This window comes from Cavia porcellus, unplaced genomic scaffold (genome assembly GCF_034190915.1).
Source record: "Cavia porcellus strain 051 isolate PalLab524CR breed Dunkin Hartley unplaced genomic scaffold, mCavPor4.1 scaffold_14, whole genome shotgun sequence".
Classification (NCBI taxonomy): Eukaryota; Metazoa; Chordata; class Mammalia; order Rodentia; family Caviidae; genus Cavia; species Cavia porcellus.
The window spans coordinates 43096009-43116760 of record NW_026947497.1 but is presented as its reverse complement, the minus strand read 5'-3'; the positions used below and the strand labels follow the sequence as shown (position 1 = coordinate 43116760).

General features: G+C 34.6%; 1 protein-coding gene across 1 annotated transcript in view; it reads left to right on the top strand.

Moving 5' to 3' along the window:
• LOC134478633 (IQ domain-containing protein M-like) overlaps positions 1–20752 on the top strand; it is a 238757-nt gene that overhangs the window by 69632 nt on the left and 148373 nt on the right. Inside the window, exon 5 of the mRNA XM_063260519.1 lies at positions 5832–6014. Within this exon, the coding sequence (XP_063116589.1) occupies positions 5832–6014 (183 nt within the window). The remainder of the gene's footprint in view (positions 1–5831; positions 6015–20752) is intronic.

The following is a 20752-nucleotide window of genomic DNA, read 5'->3' as shown; positions in this document are numbered from 1 at the left end:
ATGTAATGCATGCAATTTAATATACTTATTTTCTTACTATCAATGTTTGAAATCATAAGCATTTTCTCAACCCTACTTTCTCACTTTCATGACCCTGTAATTTATTTTTTGAATCTAATTTATTTACACATTTATTTCTTATTTTTTGTATCATAAATGAAACTATGGTGGATATCTTCATAAATGTGTCATTTTCTGTATCCATTTTCGTAATTCCCAGAAAGGAAATTACTAGGGCATATGTTCTTGATCCATACTGCCAAGTCACTTGGTCAAATAGATTATGAAGTCAGGAATGTTGGGAGCTCAACTTCAACAAAGCTGAAATTGGATAGTTTTATAGAATTTTCTCCCTAATTTTGAAAGTAAATGATAGTACCTTCTTGTTTCTATTTCAACTTAAAATTATTATTGAAACACTTTACTGTATATGTGTTTCTATTTTTGGCCAATTTTTATTTTAATTAATCACAATAAACTTTTAAAAAATATTACTAAACTTTAAGGTATGTGATTGTCACAAAACCACGTTTAGGAATTATTCCAAAATTAGGAAATATAGTGAAGACCAAACATGACATGTTGACTTTTTATGCATAAATGATGTTTTGAATAGGGATACAAGCTTTGAAATTCAGGAAAAGACAGTTTTACAACAAAAGATTTAGGTGGGTGCCTAGAAATGGAAAAAAAGATAAACAGTATATTTTGAAGGAAATGAATATAAATCTGAGATTACATGAAAGGAGCTAACCATTTTTTGTCTGCATATGACTCACGTGTTGTCTTAGGTGGACAAAAACTAAATGATTTGCTAAAGTTTGTATTTGAATCCAAGAAATCAAGAAATCAGTATCATGAGACAAAATCATTACTTGGATATGGGTTCAGTAGTAACTTAAAGGGTTTGAGATTCCAGTTACTTTGGAGATGAGTGTAAGACAGAATTCCCTGTGCTTGTTTATCACAAGGTAGGAGACACCCTTTCAACTGACTATGAGATATGAGGCGTGTCTGTATTCATGGCGAAGGAAGACAAGAGGTCAGTTTGCTTTCTGATCCTTCATTGTGATCAAGAATTACTTATATGACACAGTTTTGATTGAATATGTTCATTCATCCCCTTTTGATTTGATATTGGAATAGTTTTATCTTATTGGACTGGTTGCAATATCATAGGGAATGAAGTATGGGTTAAAACCTAGAAGTCATATTGTTTGATTAGCAAAGCTAGCATCACATGAAACTAAGGCAGGTATGACTGCTGTCCAGGTGAGTGATAAACCTCTCAGTGTTATATTCTTTTAAAATGATTTCATGAAACAGAGATCTTTATTGCCCATGTGAGGTCTTTTATGGAATTTAGGAATTAAGAATCACCCTATTGTCTCTTCCAGGTTGTTTTTGTATGTAGTGGTAAAAGTGTCCACTTTCTCTTTGTTTTTTTAAAGTTAACTTTTTAGTGGTACATATTTGTCATTAATGTTGATTACACTGACCACAGAGAATATGTACCTGTACAATATTCTGTGATTTCCAGGAAGTAAACATTCTACCTGGTATGCTGGCAACAATGTGTGCCTGTTTTCTAGATGCTTAGCAGACATCATTTTAACGTAAGTGAACCCATATTCCTTAATGGAGCCATCATACCTAGTTTAATGGCTTTGTGTAAACTACATGGAAAATGGATACAAGTAAATTTTTCAGTTATACTATGGTTGAAAAATGGATTGACTGCTATTAAAATTTTGTAAATAAAAACTGATACAGTAAAAGTAAAAGCATTATATGTTTAACTTTTTATAGATAAAACAAGTATGTTCTTAATTTCTATTGATTTATTTCTGATAATTTATTAGCTTATAATCTTTGTGAAAACTTTGATCAGTAATTTTTTTCCTTGCACATTGATAGTTTAGTTGCAGCCATTATTACATTTTAAAAGTTATATCATTTTAAAATCATTTTAGCTTGTACGAGTAACAGCAAATAAATTGAAACTCATGAATCGATTCAAAGAATGAAGTTTTGACATTTTTCTTAGAAAATATGAATAACTATTAAGTTTACTCAATACGAGGTAATTTTTATTCTGGGTCTGGGGTTAAGCAGACTATCCCATGAAATTAAGCAGACTGCTGCATGAACGCTTCTGGATGTAAACATCCTGAATCCTGCTCCAGTCTTTGTTCTAGTCTAGTGGGCTCGTGGTTGTGATATCCTTTCGGGTATAGGTTGTACCGAAAAGCCTTTCCACTATAAATTCTTAATAAAATGGTGCATTCTTTATGAAGCAGTTGTTCTTTTGATGTTTCTTTCATAAAACAAAATTTATGAACATGTAACAAACAACAGGATCTTGGGGCAAAGGGGAGGGAAAAGCAGTAACCATCTGTTGGTGATATGACTGTGCAATGCAATATGCATCTAGCAAGGACTCATGACATTAATAATGAGAAATTCAAGCCTCTTTTGAGGGTATAAATATTCATCCGATGAAAATTTGTCCATTGAATACCTTGAAGTAAGGAAATATTACTGACCCTAGGATCACTGACAAAACTCAGGATTTAAAAATTTTTAATCTTGTGAAGTGTTCTGCATGAGTACCATTACTTGGCAGAGATAATTTACCTCTGCAATAAAAATATTTTAAAAAACCAACTGGACAGCCATTGTATTAGTCTTTGAGTGAAAAATATAAATATGAATGTCAATTATCTATTGACACTATATCATCACAAAAGGTAGCTACTTAAAAAAAACTGGTTCATTACTTTTCATGAGATTATTGTGAAGGTCTGAGCCAATTCAGCTGGTATCATCTAGACTCAATTGAGAGGGTACAACTTGTCCTTTCTTTACCTTGTTTCTTTTTCTCTAAAGACTCCTTGGAGGGGTGGTTTGTTCTCATGCAGAAATAAAGTTCTGAGAGAATGGAACTGGAAGGCACATGTTCAGAACTGACAAGGTATCACTTCAGTTTGATTACCTAGGCCAAGGCAATTCTCAAGACCAACCAAGATTCATAGGGGCAGCCATTCTGGCTTGGATCTTAGGTGACCCCACATTGGGTTTATAGCCTGTAGCACTACTGGGAGTTGGTGGAACCTTTAGGAGGTGAGATACAGTGGACAGAACTGCTTGGAGGTTATGCCAGGAGAGGCATCTCTTGGAAAGAGCATTAGGACCGGCCCCTTCCTTCATTGATCAAGGAAAGAAAACATGACTGAAGTAACTGAGGCACTCAACGCAAGGTTCATTTGGGCACCCAGGGGCTGGTATGCATGTGAGACATAGCAAATATCTTCTGCAGAGAATGATCTGGAGCCACTTCCCAGTAAGGAAACAGGGCAAGGGAACTCTCATACGAAAAGGAAAGTATGAAGGGGACTTGTCTGCCTATGTAATCTCCATCAAGATGGGGGGGACTCGCTGCGTCTGAGGGCTGCAGAGGACATCAGCAGCCTGAGGTCTTTTGATGCCCTAAATTATTTGATTGATAACTAACATATAATGGGTGAAGTTTTATGCCATGTGCAAAGCAAGAAGCTGTAAAGGACTATGAGTACCCTTATTTGGAACATGTTTAAAACAAATGAGTGTGTAAGTATTTGGAGTTTGGAGCCTGCAGATTTTTAAACTGATAGTCGTAGCCAATGTGAAGAAGTAAGCAATAGTAGAGGTCAATATACAAGGGCCGCCTTTGGTTTACTATGTAACACGCGTAACAAGCCATGCCAAACTTGGTGTGTAATTTAGACATTGAAACTTTTTTTTTTTTAATTTTGGATTTGAATTTGGGAAAGGATGTCAAGAAAGATAAAAGAGTCATCATATATTATAGCTACCTTAAGAATAAAACAAAATATCACATGGTCACTAGTAATATTAGATGTTAGAAATATTGGTCACAAAAATGGGAAGAATGAATCACAAGCATTGCTAAGAGGAATGCTGTTTGTGATATAAAGAAGTTTATATTGCCTAGGCAAAATACGTTGAAGTCACTAAAATACTTTTTCCTTTGTTAGATGAAGTACAATGTGTACTCAAAATAACGGTTTTCCAGTGGTGGAAAAGAATTTCAGTTGTTCTTATAAAGCCACTAATGCCACAATGGTAGCCTCACCAGATGAGTATTCTAATTCTAATCACCTTCTAAAAACCCACCTCTAAATACCATCAACATGAATTATAAATTTCTAATGCATGAATTTCAGAGATTACTCCCAATTTTACTTTTACTTTTTCTGTGTAATATGTTACACAGTACACAAAAAGATATATTTTTCATCTATTAATTTATTGATATTTTCTCAAGACAGAATGAAAGAAAGAACCAGTCACTGAAACAAAAGAACTGCAGTTATAAAATCATTTACAAGAATAACTGTCTTCCCCTTGAGAGAAGGGAAAATTTTTGTTTTTCATAGAACTAGCAGCCTTAGTTATACATCTTTAGTTAAGGATCAAAAGTAAAGACAAGAGAACAAATTATCAGTGTCTCAATAAATCTCAGTAGTCAGTTGAAGTTACTTGGGATTAAGAAGATCATGGAAAGGCCCTTTAGGAATTATTTCTTGTGAAAAGGCTTTGATATGGGACTGATCTATATTCTTATTTCACTTCCTGCAAAACTATCTTAATGGTACTGATATTGGTGTTGAAGATTGATACTATACTGCTGTCCAAATGATAATTGCTGTAGGTCATAACAGAAGATATCATAAACTTTAAGATAAAGTACTAAGAAGATAAATGAAGTAAAGACAGAACTGAGATTCCATACTATGCACTGTCCAACAAAGACTTAATGGCTGGGTTAGTCAAAATATGACCCTCAGCATTTCAATGAGCCAGGGATGAAAAATAAAAACCATGTACAAAGCAAAACAAGATGCTCAAGAACCTGCTTGATGCAGAAATCAAAAAAAGACTGGGAGGGAAAAAAACAGAGAAAATTTCAACCAGAGGTTTACTCTGAGAATTGGGAAAATTTGACCTAGAATTTAGAGATTGATATGCATTACTACACTTTTGAACTACCACCCACCTCTAGGGGGTGAATTTACTTGGAACCTCAGTGGGACTCCAGCTTTGTTTGGGAGAGGTAGAAACAAAAACATTTGGATATGCTAAGAATTTGAAGATAATTAGACTTTGGACTTCAGAAGGCTTTGGAAAAAAACCTGGCCACTATATAAAGAAAGTAAATCAGACACACAAAGGGAGAACAGTAGATACAAAGTGACCAAGGTAGCTGTTAGAGTGGTGGTGTCTACAGTTTCCTCGCAGGTTATCTACACTCAAAGTACATCCATGGCAGTCTTGCAGGGCTGATTCTAGCGGCCTGCGTGATTCTTTTCTGTTGCTGATCCTATAGCCCATGACTCTAATGACCATACTGCACTTTTTTCTCAACTGAGAGATTTGGATCGTAACGTAATCATTGTAAGGTAGTTTTCAATTTAAAGCAGCTCCAGAGACAGGAAAATTCCTGGACTAATCTACCCCACAATATGAAGATATTCTCTTTTGAATAATTGTGAATAAATTCAGATAAATTCACTTTCTTTGCAACTTCCTTTTCTCAGAAAGTTAAATTTATACATGCTAATATATTGATTCTATATCATGCAACCTTCTTTGAGAACCTGGTCGACATGTCTAAGTAATATCATACATTGAATTCTATGTAAAAATTAAAATACATTCCCTATGTCAATATCGTTATCTTTGAAAGCATTTAAAACTGCAGAAGATTTTTTTTATCTTGTTACCTCTAAGAAGTTTTTATATTTTATTTTAGGAGGAAAGATATTCTAAATAAAACTGACAAATTGGAGAGTAAAGTTAAAAGAATTGGACCACACATAGAAATCTTCCAAGTGTTCAAAGGAAGAAAAAAAATCAAAATTACCAAAAATGTAGTTCAAATGATTACTAATCTACAAGCACATATCAGGGGGTGGCTTGAACGCAAAAGACTTCAAAGACTAATGACCAAGGTAAGGCAAGCATTATATATTATAATGTGTTTAAAATTTAATATATAGATTTAATTAACTAGAATTTTGAATAGTTGCTTGGTCAATATGCTCATAAGTTTTCTAAGTAGATTTCCATCTGTATATTTTTTATTAAGAACATTATGAATAATCTGCTCTAATGATAGAGATAGGTTGTGCCAGCTTGCGTGGTCTGAACCAAAGAACTGTCCTGCCCTTAACTCCATAGTCTGGAACCACCTGCCCTTAAACTAGGACAAACTTCCCTTGCTGCTACAGTCGTTTCTCTTTTGCTATTTATTCTCTGCTTAGAGCAACATATTTCCACTTCCCATACTACTGGATATTCTTGCAGAACATTTATGTCTCAATTAAAAGGAACTATCAACTCCCTCCCCACCATATCTACCTGAGCAACATTTATAAAGAACAATTCTGCCTTTCAAAACAAGTTAGAAAGACTTACGTTGGCTGGCCTAATGTGGAAGAACTTGACTGGACAGATCTTGTCAATCAGAGAGAATGTCCTCACCTTCAGGGCTAAGGCTGAGGAACCCAACTATAGTGAGAAAAAATAGAGCAGGTGAATTCTCTGTAATACATTGCTCTTGAGGGAGGAACCTGCTAGCGTGGGCTGGCAGGTAGGTGTCCTGACCACGTTTGCTTCAGAACATACTGACACTGGGGGTGCGGGGAGGGGGATCCATCTGCTTGTCTCTGGCTATGAATTTATGCACATATTAATATGTACACATTCCATTAATATGTAATATGTACACATGTGGTTCTGATGATTAAATATGCTAGTCCACATAAAACATTGGCAAAAGTAAACTCTACTTATTCTATTAGTAATTCTAGGAGGTTGCTACTATATCTGTTTTATAGGCGAAAAAATTGAAGCCTTGAGAAGTTAAACTATGTGGTCAAAATAGGTAGTTAATGGCAGTTATAATTCAGACTTTTGTTTTGTCAGATTTAAGGACTATGCCGGATTTAAGGGCTATGTCAGATTTAAGGACTCTGCATATCATATCACCAACATAAACTACTTTAGCAATGGCTAAAGTACTCTGATCTAAAACCCTATTTCAGATCTTGCTCCTTAGTTCCAGACTCAAGAATTAAATTGTGCCCTGAAACATTTTACATACCTTAAATGAACTTATTTTTCCCTAAAGCACTTGCTCTCCTGTACTACCTGTATTGTTGTATAGGAGTAACTATTTTGAAGCCATAAACCTGGAATTCTCTTTGACTTCTTTACTGCCATAACCACTGGTTACATTTCTTTCATTCTTCTTTTCTGTGCTTCTTACCAGAGTTTCCATTTATCTCTGCCTATATGGCCATGTGCAAATCTCTTTGTTTATTTTATGAAAAAAAAGGTCTTTTTACTCTGTTGGCGATTTCTTTTGATTTGTAAATGTGTTTTAATGAGATGAGGTTCCACTTTTTGATTCTGTGAAGCATTTCCCAGACAGTTTGGGTTTTGTTCATGGACTTTGTGCCTATACCTATGTCTTCAAGATTTCTACTTACTTTCTCTTTCATTGTAATTAATGTTTGTGTTTTAATATTCAGATTTGATCTATTTTGACTTTACTTTAGTGTATGGTGATAGACATGAGCCTAGTTTCACTCTTTGGCATGTAAAGAGCCACTTTTTCCAGCACCATTTATTAAAGAGACCGTGTTTGTTCCAGTGATCATGTTTGGTCCCTTTGTCAAAAATAAAGTGGTTCAGTGATTTGGAGTTATGTCTGAATCTTCTAATCTGTTCCATTGATTCTTAGGACTGCTTTTTTTTTTTTTTTAATTTCAAGATAGGTATTGTAATGCCCACTGCCTTGCCCAGGATTGCTTTTGCTATTCTAGGTCTCTTTTGATTACAAATGAATTTTAGGAATGTTTTCTCTAGTTCTGTGAGGTATATTAATGATACTTTGATCAGGATTGCATTAAATTTGTGTAACAACTTTGGGAATATGACCATTTTTACTATGTTGATTCTTCCTATCTATGAGCAAGGAATATCTTTCATTTTCTGACATCCTCTTCAATCTCTTTTTTCAGAGTAGTGTAATTTTCAGTGTATAGATCTTTTAATTCCTTTGTTAGATTGATTCCTAAGTATTTCATTCTTTTGGGTCCTCTTGTTAAGGGTGTGGTATCCCAAATTTCTCTCTCAGTAACTTTGTGGTTTGTTCATAGGAATGCTACTGAGTCTTGAGTATTGAGTTTGTATCCAGATACACTACTTGAATTTGGTTATTTAATCTAGAAGTCTTTTGGTGGAGTTTTTGAGGTTTTCTATGTAGAATATTGTGACATCTGTGAATAATGATGATTTAATTTCTTCCTTTCCTATCTTTATTCCTTCTATTTCTCTCTCTTGCTTAATTGCTCCAGCTAATACTTCCAGAACTATATTGAATAGGAGTGGTGACAATGGGAATCTTTGTTTTGTACCTGATTTTAGAGTGAAAGCTTTCAGTTTTTGTCCATTTAGAATAATGTCAGTTGATGTTATAGGTGGTTTTTATAAGATTGAGGTAAAGATTAGCTATTCTGAATATCTGTAGGTTTTTTTTTTATTGTCATGAATTAGCGTTGGACAAGAGTCTCTTAATTGGCCTCTTTTCTTGTGAACCTATTTTCATTGAATCTTCTGATACACTGAAAATATTTCACACTGGTTACCTTATCCCACCTTATAATCTTTGATAGCCCTTTATTTCCTTAAAATTCTGTTTTCACCTTTGAGATATGCCATGCAATCTCATTATAGCATATCCTATTATCAGAGAAGACTGTAGGCATCCATAACTTCTGGCACAAAAATGGGTCGTGAAAACGGAGAGAGTAAGAATAGGGCCAAGATGAGGTTGAAGATGAGAGACTGGTAAGGAAAATGTTAAATTCTTAAGGGAAGACACAATTTGAATGGAATTGTGGGAAACTAACTTTAGCTGATCAGAGCCAATGTAAACTAAATTGTTGATTTGTACTGATTATTAAAATATTATGATTGCTGATTTTTTTTAACAATTTCATGATTGGTTGACGTTTTTTGTGTTGGATGACTGCTTTGTTGATACAGTTAGTTTTTTGCCTACTGTCAAAACGCTAGCAATACAGGTCTGTAATGTGATAAATAATACTTCTAGGATTGTGCCTACATGAAGGGTTGCCACTCTGGGGATTTTGATAAACTTCCTGCTCTGGAGGCTGCATGGCAAATCATGGGATAATTGTCAGCACTGTGACAGCCTCTCCACTGGGAAAGTTTCAAAGTTGTATTGGATTCACTTTAGAGCTTTTACTGTGGACAGTGTCTTCTACAGTATCACTTAAAGGTCACTCAAGGGAGTGTGCATTTCCCACTATTTCATGTTCATGTGCAGGTCTCTCAAGTCTAGATTTGTTTGGAAATAATGAAGTTGTATCTAATTATCTTACAGGAGGCTAGGAAGATTGCTATACTTAACTACTAGCAAAATTCCACCATTTATAATGCCTTTTTCTTTTAAAAATATATGCTGTTTGTTAGCATATTTTGGTGTAAGTAATAAGAACCTAAATATCCTAAATATACAGGAATAAAGTAATATCCTCAGTGTAAGTCTTTAAGATTTTGTTTAGTTTCAATATTGTCCTTTGAATATTTATAATAAAAGTTTTTAAATTTTGACCTGAAGATGATGCATTCAGTTACTTTTGCCAAATACAGCTATAACTCCAGGAAATTTGAATGGCTGAGAGTTCATTAAGAAAAAAATATTTGAAATTCAGTTTGAGTAATATTTGCTAAATAGATAAAATTGGAACAATCTCAGAAAATTTGAGTTTTAAATTTACTGTAGGAACATCTTGAGCATACTTCAACAATCTTCATATTTTGGGGAGTTTAAAGTCCTCTGAAAATTTGATAAAGTAGTAATTGCTTCTCATCAACTCACACATAGAAAAATAAATAACAATCCAGCAAAAATTGTAAAAAAAATTCTGTAGCCTCTTCAGGGAACCCCATGATATAGATAAACTTGAACACAACACTTTTATTAAATAAATGTGTTGATTCATGAAGAATTTTGTTCATTTATTCAGTAATATACCGTTAAATATTTCATAATAGCTAATGTACATTGGGTTCAGTTTCTTTCCTGATATCTGACCTCATGGAGCACAGAGTCCATTGAGTGATAGAGGTAACTAGAGGAGACCCTGGATGTTTGTACATGCAGCAGTGCCATTTAACTTGAAGGCTGTGTCTGCTGTGGAGGCTGGTTGTTCTGAGAACTGGATGGTGAAACGTTGTTGTATCTTGTCAGACTGGGACGCTGGGAGGCACAGGGACAGACAGTATCAAAGATATTAGATGAGATAGATTATTCAGCATCCTGGAGGATAGTTGAGAATGCAATAGCAGTAGAAGAAACTGAAGACAGCAGTCAACTTACAAATATTTGAAAACATGTTAAGTGGTTTATACTTTGTATTTTGTAAGAAGTACACTTTGTACTTCATTTATTGGAATAGGTGACAATAAAGGAGATCAATAACATGATTTTTATATCAGAAAAATTATTAACTGTGAATCAGGTGTTGTGGAAAAGACAGGGACAATATGGAGAGAGAACGTCTCATAGGCTTTTTCACTAATCCAGTGCATGGTGGTAATGGCTTGAGGTTAAATGGAGATAAATGAAGATTAGGTGACTCTGAGTTTGATTGCATGTAGAGATACTGAGGGAGAAGTCAAGATTGACTCTCGGGTTTTTGTCTTAGGCATCCTGGTAGATGTTTTAAGTGTAAGAGGAGAGAGGGAAGGAATGAGGCAGAATCCGGTTTAGAACAATGAATTTCAAGTGTTTGTGAGTCATATTTGAGCTGTCTTAGAGGCAGTTTGGTATATTGGTCTAGAATTCACAAGGAAGATTGGGTGAAAGAAGAAGATTTGGGATTCATCAGTGATTCTTAAATTCTTTTTAACTGAAACATACCTGAGGAAGGATGTAAAATTCTCTTGCCCATAAAAGTTGCTCAGTCTGACAGTTGTTCTCATTTTATCTCTGAGAAAGCTTCTCCTTCCAGTTGGTATGACTCTCTTAGTTCATTCACGTTTTTGCTCATTACCTCCTACTACTCTGTATAAAATAATTCCTACACTGGCCACTATCCCATTAATAACATTTTATTGTTCTTCATAACACATACTGCCACCTGCTGTATATTTGCTTATTGTATTACTTTTCCTTGTATTAGAGTGGTATTCTCAGAGTACAGAAACTTTTCAGTCAATACTATATTCATAAGGTCTGGAACATTACTGGGACTTACTAGCAGCCTACTAATATTTTTGAATAAATTACTTTTGGAAGGCTAGAGGCTGCATAATGACAAACTGGGGTCATGGGACATGAAATTTGAAAACTTTTTTCTAATTATTTTGATGCAATCTCCTTACCAAGGGTTCCTTCTGTGGACTATGCCCCAACTACAAATTTGATTATCATTATTATTATAATAGGAAATGTCACTGTCCAAGGAGAGTTTGTTGCATGAGCAGAGTACCATGTAAAGGAAAAACTGAGAAAGACTAAGTGTAAGGAGAAGCAGAAGCTAAGTATTTCACAAGCACTAAAGCAGTAGGCAGAAAGGTAAGAGGAAAATCAGAATATGCTAGAGTAAAGAAGTTCAAAGATAGGTAAAGATAGGTAAACCTTGAAACCATAGTCTTAAATGAAATAAATTGGACACACATGTTTAAATATTGCATTGTTTTGCTGATGTGAGAAACTAAAAGGGTAAATAAGGACTGAAATTTATAATAGGTATGGGAAAATAGGCATAAAAATATTCAAATGGGGAAGGAAATAAGGGAAGGGAGAAGGAGAAAAGAAAGATGACAAAGAAGAGAAAAGGAAAAAATAGAAACAAAGCTTTTGAAAATAAGGAGGTGAGGGGTTGAAAGGAAGGGATAAAAAGAATCAAGATATATTATGTACAGATACAAATTCCCTATGATGAATGTTATAATTATGTATATCTAAAATGTATGAATAAATTAATTTTAAAGTAGTTTTAAAAATAATGCAGACTCCAACACAACAGACTTACTTGTTCATCTGGAAATATATATTATTTTCTATCAAATAAAAACATAATGCAATTAAAAGGAGGTCAGTAGTTTTCAATCTACCAATAATAATGATGTTGGCAGAGCTTTACGGTTTTAGTAACAATGAGTTCATAAAGGAAAATATCTGAAGTAGATAAATTGAGATAATAACATTTAGAGAAGATGAAACCTACTTCAATGTACTTAAGTATTCACTGGAAAAAGTCAATAAAAGGAAAAATGGTGCATCAGAGTTAAGGTCTTTAAGATTTGTGGGGGAGGTGTATAAGACACTTCACAGAATTAACCTTAAGTAAGAGAAAACTTGTTTTCCTTCTCTAGCAGTCAACAAAGAATGTTGCAGATGCAGCCTAGTGTTTAGATTGCGGCAGGGAGGGAGGATCTGGGATTTAGATAAGTCAATAGTTTTCTCCCTCTTGTTTTGTGACATATAGGACCAGACCATTTACAAAGAGACAGAGAGAGAGAAAGAGAGAGAGAGAGAGAGAGAGAGAGAGAGAGAGAGAGAGAGAGACAGATAGAGACAGAGAGAGAGAGACAGAGAGAGAGAGACAGAGACAGAGACAGAGAGTATTTAGACCAAATTTTCATGTTTGATGAGCTTGAACTAATATAGAAAATGATAGAACAGATGCATAGAAAAGTAGAAATAAAATTTTAGATTACTTTGAGAACCCAGATGAGACTGATAATCAAGAGTCTGAATAGGACCAATCGTCTTGGTTGTATAGTTTTATTCAGTATATATTAAAATTGAGGCACAGACAGGTACATGGAACTTATCTAAAATTATACATCTGTGAAGTACCATATTCCACCTTGAAAGTCAAATGTAAATTGTCCAGCCCCAAAGAATTTCAAAGCATTAGATGATTCTGGGGATGCATGCTCAATCATGGCAAAATGATGATGGAGTCCTTTCTCAGGTCATGGACACCATAGATGCTGGACTCTCCTTCCAAAAGCCAAGCCTGGTTTAGGTGCCCACCTGGCACTGTAGACTCAATTGGACTGACAGTGACAGCATGTGGAGAGGCACTGTGTCTGTGACCATCTGGTGCTGCTGCTAACATTTTGCAGATGTTGAGGGAGATAATACATTTTTATTTCTACTCAATGATCATGTTCATCAAGAATGTGTACTTATAGTTTCTATGTTAAATGACAAGAGATTGAGCTGTGCCTCAGGGAGTAGTAATCATTTTGACTTAAATAAGAATGGGGGACAACAGCAGGGGACAGGGAGGGGAGGTCTGACAAATGGTAAGAACAGCCAAACCTGAAAGAAAGACACATTCTTCAGCTGTGTGTGGTTAAGAGCATCACTAATTCATTAGTGAACTAAATGAATAAAGAACATTTAATGTTTCTGTATTTCTGGCATGCATATTTGTAGGTGTGTGTTTCTAAGTGTGTGCTTAAGATAATGATTTAGAATACTTAATTTTTTATTTGTATATGTGTGTGTGTAGTACTTAAAAGTTTTACTTTTCTTTTTGTAAGGCTTTTGAATAAACACTCTTTTTAGATATTGCCATCTGTTAATGTTTAGACAAAGCTGTATCAATAGTTGTGGTTAACATATCTTTTACAGGTCTATAAGGTTTGAAATTTAAAACTTCAAAGTGAGAAAACTTTTACTAAGATATGACATTAGACTTAAGAAAACCAAGCATATAAATACCACTTGTAAACTAATAATAAACATAGTAATAATAGAAAAAGTATAGAAGACATGAGTTATATTTCACAGTTAGAAAAACAGAAAATAACCAGTAAATATGAGAAGAAAGTAATCTTACCTAATAATCAAAGAAAGTAAGTTCTACTAGGTATCAATGGTGATAGAATTTGCCCAGCAAGCCATTCTCTTTAAAAAGATATGCCCATTTCAAGCAAAAGATAAATGGAAGATACATACTAGAAAACCACATTAAATGTTGGTGTGTTAATTTATATATTAATTGGGGAAATTATACTCAGTAATTTACAATGACTTTCAAATTGAAATTTTGCTAATATAAATATTAATTAAATAAGGTATATTCTGTCTTCAGAGATGTTTAGAATTAAAGTGAATGTTCATATACTAAACGATAAATAGGCGATATCTGAGACATATGACCATGAGGAAGACCATTGGAAATGCACCTAATGAGACCTGTGGAGATGGGCCATTTCAATTTTCTTGGACTGAACTTCCTAGTGATGAGCACTTCTGAATGCCTGACATATGAGATGGTTTTTCTCATTAGATGACCTGAGTTTCCAATAGAATTTATTATATTCAGAGGGAACTCACTCAAATTCAGGTTGGTGACTATCCGAGGTCATTAATCTCACAGCGAAGTTATCCGTTCTCACACCACTCTCCAAGCTGGACTTTTCTGCTCTGTTCTAAGGATGCAGGAAAAAAAAAACATTGCTTGATTATAGGCAAAAGAAACCATACTAACAGATTAAATCAGAAAGGTATTGAGTAGAGTATTCAGTAGGAATCTGGAAACCTAAGTTTAGGAATAAGAAGGAATAGTGAGATCTGTATACATCCTGGCACTCCAGCCAAGTACTATCCAGAAAGGCAGTGAAGATATTGAACCCGGAAAGTCTTGTCTTTATAAATGTTGCCTTTGAAAAATGGTTGTGGCTTCCGTGGCTACTTTATAACACAAATCGTTTTTTCACTGTTTCACTTTTGGTAACATCATTAGTTTTGATTTAAAAACCAAGTTAGCTTCAGATAGTGGATGAAGTTTTGACACGTATCTGCAACAAAAGAGATGTGGATCACCAGCATGTGACATTGGCTGTGCCTCCCTCTGAGTTTTATAATGCTCCAAAATGGCAGCAAGTTTATGTTCTTTAAATGACAAAAATTATTTGAACCCAAGACAAAAATGCACCTCAGAAAAAAGTTATTGAATATTGGAAGACATTCATAAACACTTAGAAACTGCCATCAGAAGGAAGGAGAAAGTAAAAGAGGAAGTTAATGACAATATACTAATTTAGTTTTTATTTAACTAAGCAAGAAATAACGTACCATTAATAATAGTAATAAACTAACAAAGATAGTGTGAGTGTAATATTTAAAATATTAGAGGAGAACCAGGGAATCACAGAAAAGTGAAGAACAAAATGATTAAAAAAGATTTACACTAAAGAGAAAATAATATGGCAGGAGCAAGAATGATGATGAGTATAATAAAGGTTCTAGTACAAAAAAAAATTCACAAACCAGGCCAAAAACACAACATAAAATATGATTACATTAACAGAAATTTAAAGCATATTTAAGAACTTAAATTCTAAATAATTTGTTCTCTGGTTTTGATACCAGTTTTGCAACTTACTGATTACAGGGCCTTGGGGAAGTTATGTAAAGATTTTTTTTTCTGTTTTTTTTTTTTTTTCTTTTAAAAAAATGGTGTGCAAAGCATATTTAGAAAGCTCAGAGGCAAGTCTGTGAACTTACATCCTTAGAAAAAGAAAATTGTTGAATTAAATCTTAATTCAAGGTGTAAAGAACAGGAAAATAAAAAAATTAAAAAAAGAAATAAACTAATGAAGTCAAGTAGACAAATTAATGAGGCTACAAACATAAACTCTAAAAATAATTGAATTGATATATAAAGCTAAATTGGCTATCTAGAAAACAGGAAAAACTTTTAAAAAATTTAAAAATAAAATTTTTAGACTTGAAGTGGTTTGGTAGTAAGGTTATTCCGTCAGCTTTATTGATTCTTGGGTCTGCCCAGGGGCTTGGTGGAGCACAGTTCTTGGGTGAGTTTGGGTGCCTCGTGAAGGGATAGCTTTGGATTTTGGATGTTCACTGGACCCTTAGTCTCTGGAACTGTTCTTCTGCTCTGCTTCCCGGCCACCACGACCTAAACAACTTTGCTCTACCACACGTGACGTTGCTGCGTTACAGTTGCCCATCCATAGACTGAATTACCTCAAAACATAGCCCAAAGCAGACCTGTTTCTTTTAACTTGTGGGTGTCAGATATTATGTCTCCGCAATGGAAAAACTGACTAATACAAAAAAAAAAATGGTTACTGGAGAAGTGGAGTTGTGATTGTGTCTGACCGTGTGGTGTAGAAGCCTTTGAAAATATTTTTTGAGAGAAGTTTGGAAGGTTTGGAATATTGTCTAGAGAAACTCTAAGATGCTGTAAGGTGACTTGGTGTGGGTGATTTTGGTCAGATTTCAGAAGACCAAGAATGTCACTAGAAATGTGGTAAATAAGGCCAGGCTCAGGAGCTTTTAGTTGGGAACAAGGACCTATGGAATGAACTAGAAGTCCTGTATGTTGCACTCTGGCAGAAAATTTGTGAAAGACTTTGAAAGAGACCAGGATTAAGGGTGGTAAAATAATATGGCAGAAGAAATTTTAAGACAGTCCAATGTGCAGGCTTAAAATGAGTACTTCTTGGATGCTTTCAGCTGGGATTTTAATGAGAACTAAGGACAAAGGCAGACAATAAAATTTTTGAAAAACTTAAATTTTGGTCCACAAGGAATTTTGTATAAAGTTGGGATCAAAAGAAGTGTAGGTACTAAAGAGATTAGCATCATTAAAAATAAGTCAAGTATTTCGCATCAGGATAATAAAAAAGATGGCTTGGAGGCATGTAAGAAAATGGGAAGACCCCAAGCATAGATGGCTCAAAGGTGAAAAGGGGTAAATCTATCATTTGAGAAGAGAGCATTTGGGCACTCTGCCTAAAGAATTGATTCTGTGGTATTCACTTCATGATGCTCATTTATGCAGGTTCTCAGAGACTACTGCAGCATGGTCCAAAGTTGCCTGGCTACTATTTATGCTGGTGATAGATCTTGGCATCATCCAATGGATGTTGATTTTACAAGTCTAGAGAATGCAAAAGTTGTGGGATCAGAGTGCCTTTCATTCAGATCTCAAAAGAAGGCCTGAAAGACCAGACAGTGAGTCCCTGAAAGAACAACATGCAATGTTGTTGAAACAAAGCCAAGGATACAGTGGAAGCCACAGGAAATTGGAGATCCTAGGATTGTGGAACGTCTTTGAATATCTGCAGACCACGAGTAGAATCTACCCAAGATAGAGGTCATATGGGAAGCAGTCAGAAAAAGCGTATAGTGCATAGGTTTGGGGTCACTCAACTCCTCTGGAATACACATCTCATCACCATAAGCCCTGAAAGTAGGTAAAGGAGCTTTGGATTTAATGTTTGCCCAAAACAGTTTCAGTCTTACTTTGCTCCAACTCTTTTATAACTCCTTTTTTACTTCCTGTTGAAGTGCAGAAGTTTACTCTGTGCCATTCTATCTTGGAATTATGTAATTTGATTTTATTTTTATAGAGATTTATGGCAAAGAATTTGTCTTGAGACTCAGAAGAGACTTTGACTTGGACTTTTGAAAAATGCTGGAACTGTTGAGACTTGGGGAATGGATTGTTACATTTCTGTACGCAGGATAGTAATATTGTGTTTGGCAGAATTATTAGCATTATTTTGCTTATTTGGAGAATTGATATGATTAATAAAGATTTGTTTGGGTGCGATGTGGCAATGGGAGTGATATGGCTGTTAGGGTGGATTATCATCTTCAGGATCTGCTGAAGGGATTGTTAGACCACACTTCTGGGTGTGTCTTGGCATGTCCTGAAGGCATGGCCTTAGGGGCTATGTATGGACTCTAGTTCCCTCCTCTCTGGAACTGTTCTCTTGCTCTTCTCCCTAGTGGCCCTGAACTAAGCAGCTCTACTCCACCATACATTGCATCATGATATTTCTGCCTTGAAGCCAGCAGACCGTGGACTAAAGTTCTTCAAAACCTAAGCCAAATTAATCTTCTCCTTTAAAGAATGTAGACTATTGCATCTCAGTGTTGGGCAACATGACTAACACAGGTGAAGTTATATATATGTATATATATATATGTAATCACGGGCAACCTAAAAATGTTAACCATGTACAAAAAGCATTGATTTCTTTAATGTCTGAAGAATTTTTATAAATCAAGAAAAATCTGAAAAACCCAAGTGAAAAATAAGGAAAGGATGTGAATTTAAAATTTGAAAAGAAAAGAATGATTTGAGCACCCAGAGTGGACAAGTTAAGCAACAATTACACATTTTAGGGGCTTTTGAGAAGATGTCAGAGCAGTAAGCAGCAACAAATAAAAATCCCCAAGATTTGGAATCTGAATACTGGAAAATAACAGCTTATGGAAGTTTGATCCTTGAGATCCAGGAAGGATTTTGAGGGAAATTTGGAGTCTACAGAGAAATAGGAGAGACAGATCATAATGCACAAAAACAAAGGGGATAATCTGCACTTTCTCCCCAGCTCCTGGTTTGTGGCTTACCACACAAGGTATCCTTGTTAAGAGAATTGTGGTCAGGCTAACAAGAAACATGCAGAGTATTATAAACTAAATGATTCAGGCCCCACTCCCTTGACAAGAGGCCAGGTTCAGCCTGAATTACTGTGTATTCAAAAGTCCCAGAACCAGCACCCAGCGCTAGTCCTACTGCCAGCTTGTTAGTGATTACCCAGCATGGGTCTGGGCTTTTTGAATGCCTTCCTTGTCTGCTAGAAAGACCTGAGGCATGCCTTGAGTTGGACACTGCCACAAAACTGTAGACCCAGAAGATAAATACAGGCTTGAAAACACAGAGGAATTTTCTCTCTCTCTCTCTTTCTTCTTTCTTTCTCTCTCTTTTCTTTCTTTCTTGCTTTGCTTTACTATTGGTCTTACTTTTTTAAAACATTTTGATCATTTGTGTTTTAAATTTTTTTGAGTGCATGCAAATATTGTTTTTAGTTTAGTTTAGAACTACTCTTGCTTTTATTTGTTTTTTTTTTCTTATTTCTCTGCTATAGTCCTCACCAGTTTCCTGAGGCTTGAATCATTCACATTTTTCCTCCATCCTTGCTTCTAATCTTTTTTCTTCTGTCATTTCTCTATTTTTCCCTCTTCCTCTTTTAAGTTTTCTCATCATAGATAAAATTGCTCTATTGAATGAATATTCACTGTATACATTTTTCTGATTTATCTTAGATTTTGTTAAATGTCTTTAAATCTTTTAACTATTGCTAAAGTGGCTAATATTATTTATAACATTGTGTCATTTTATAGTTTGTGCTTGTGATCAGTTTCTCTTCCTTGTATGTCAATACCTAGATTGTCTGTGGTCAGAAGCAATACTACACTCCAGCACCAAAGAAGTAAGTGCAAGGCCAAACAAGCTGAAAATTTTCATTTTTAATAAATAGAAGAGGTAGGATTCTGGATAGACAAAAGGCCAAAAGCCAGGATTCCTAAAAGACATATCTAAAAGTAGTCATTTCTACAAGAGCTGTCAATACTAGTAATAAGGGTAATAGATTATTGGCAATTTACAAACATCAACACAGAAAAAAATTAACAAAAATAAAGAAAATATAAAACAAGGAAACAAGATGCAACCCAACACCCACCACTCACCCAACGCAAAGCCATGGGGCATTGAGGTAGAAGAAATCAAAAGCTACCCATCTGAATTTTCTGAAGTGGTAGCAGCACAAATAACAAAATCGATCAACAAATTTTTGACAAAGTCAAAAAAGAAATATTTATGCAGATAATTGAAGGCATGATGACTACTATTTAGGAAATGTTTGATGAACATTGTATAAGATATAGATAAAAAATAGAAGAGTTTAGGAAAGACATGGAAACCATTAATGCCTAACAGAGAAGAACTGGATTTCATGAGACACACTCAAATAAAAGTCCATGAGATTAAAAATTCTACTGAAAGTATACACAGCAGAGTCAACCAATGTGAAGAAAGAATATCAGATGTAAAATACAGGTTTGTGACTCATGATCATCAGATGAAAGGTTTCTTGGAAATAGGAAGGAACCACAAAAATCAATTGAACAACTGGTAAATTATAGAAAGAAGATTAATATAAGATAAATTGGAATCAACAAAAAAATCAAAGATAGTACAAAGGGAATTACAGAAGTAAGAGCAGAAAACTTTACAGGCAATGAAAAAGAATTTTATATACAGATAAGTGAAGAATATAGAGACCAAATAGCTACAATGAGAAAAACACTACACAAAGGCTTATAATAGTCAAGATTCCAGAAATTTAATACAAGAATGGAACATTTAAAGCTGCTAGGCAAAACAAACCCACATTTTTCAGCACAAACCCTTAAGTCAAGAAAGCTTAAAGGGAAATATTTTAAGCTTTAAAAGCACACTTCCAATCCAGATTTGTGTACTCCACAAAATTATCTTTCAAAATTGATGAAAAATGAGACACTTCCACAATAAAGAACACCAGAAGAAATTCATGACCATCAAACCAGCATTCCAAAAGTTCTGAAGGATATTCTAGAAAAAGACAACAATTCCAAGAATCCCAATAGAATTATTGCAAGAAATTAAATAGAAGGGAGAGATAATGGCAAGGATAATAATAGGCAAGGATAAGTCTATACCCATCAGTTATAACCATCAATGAAAATGGCCTCAATTTACCAATTAAAAGAAATAAGGTTTAACAGTGTGCATCATACAAGAAACACATTTAACTCAAAAAGAAA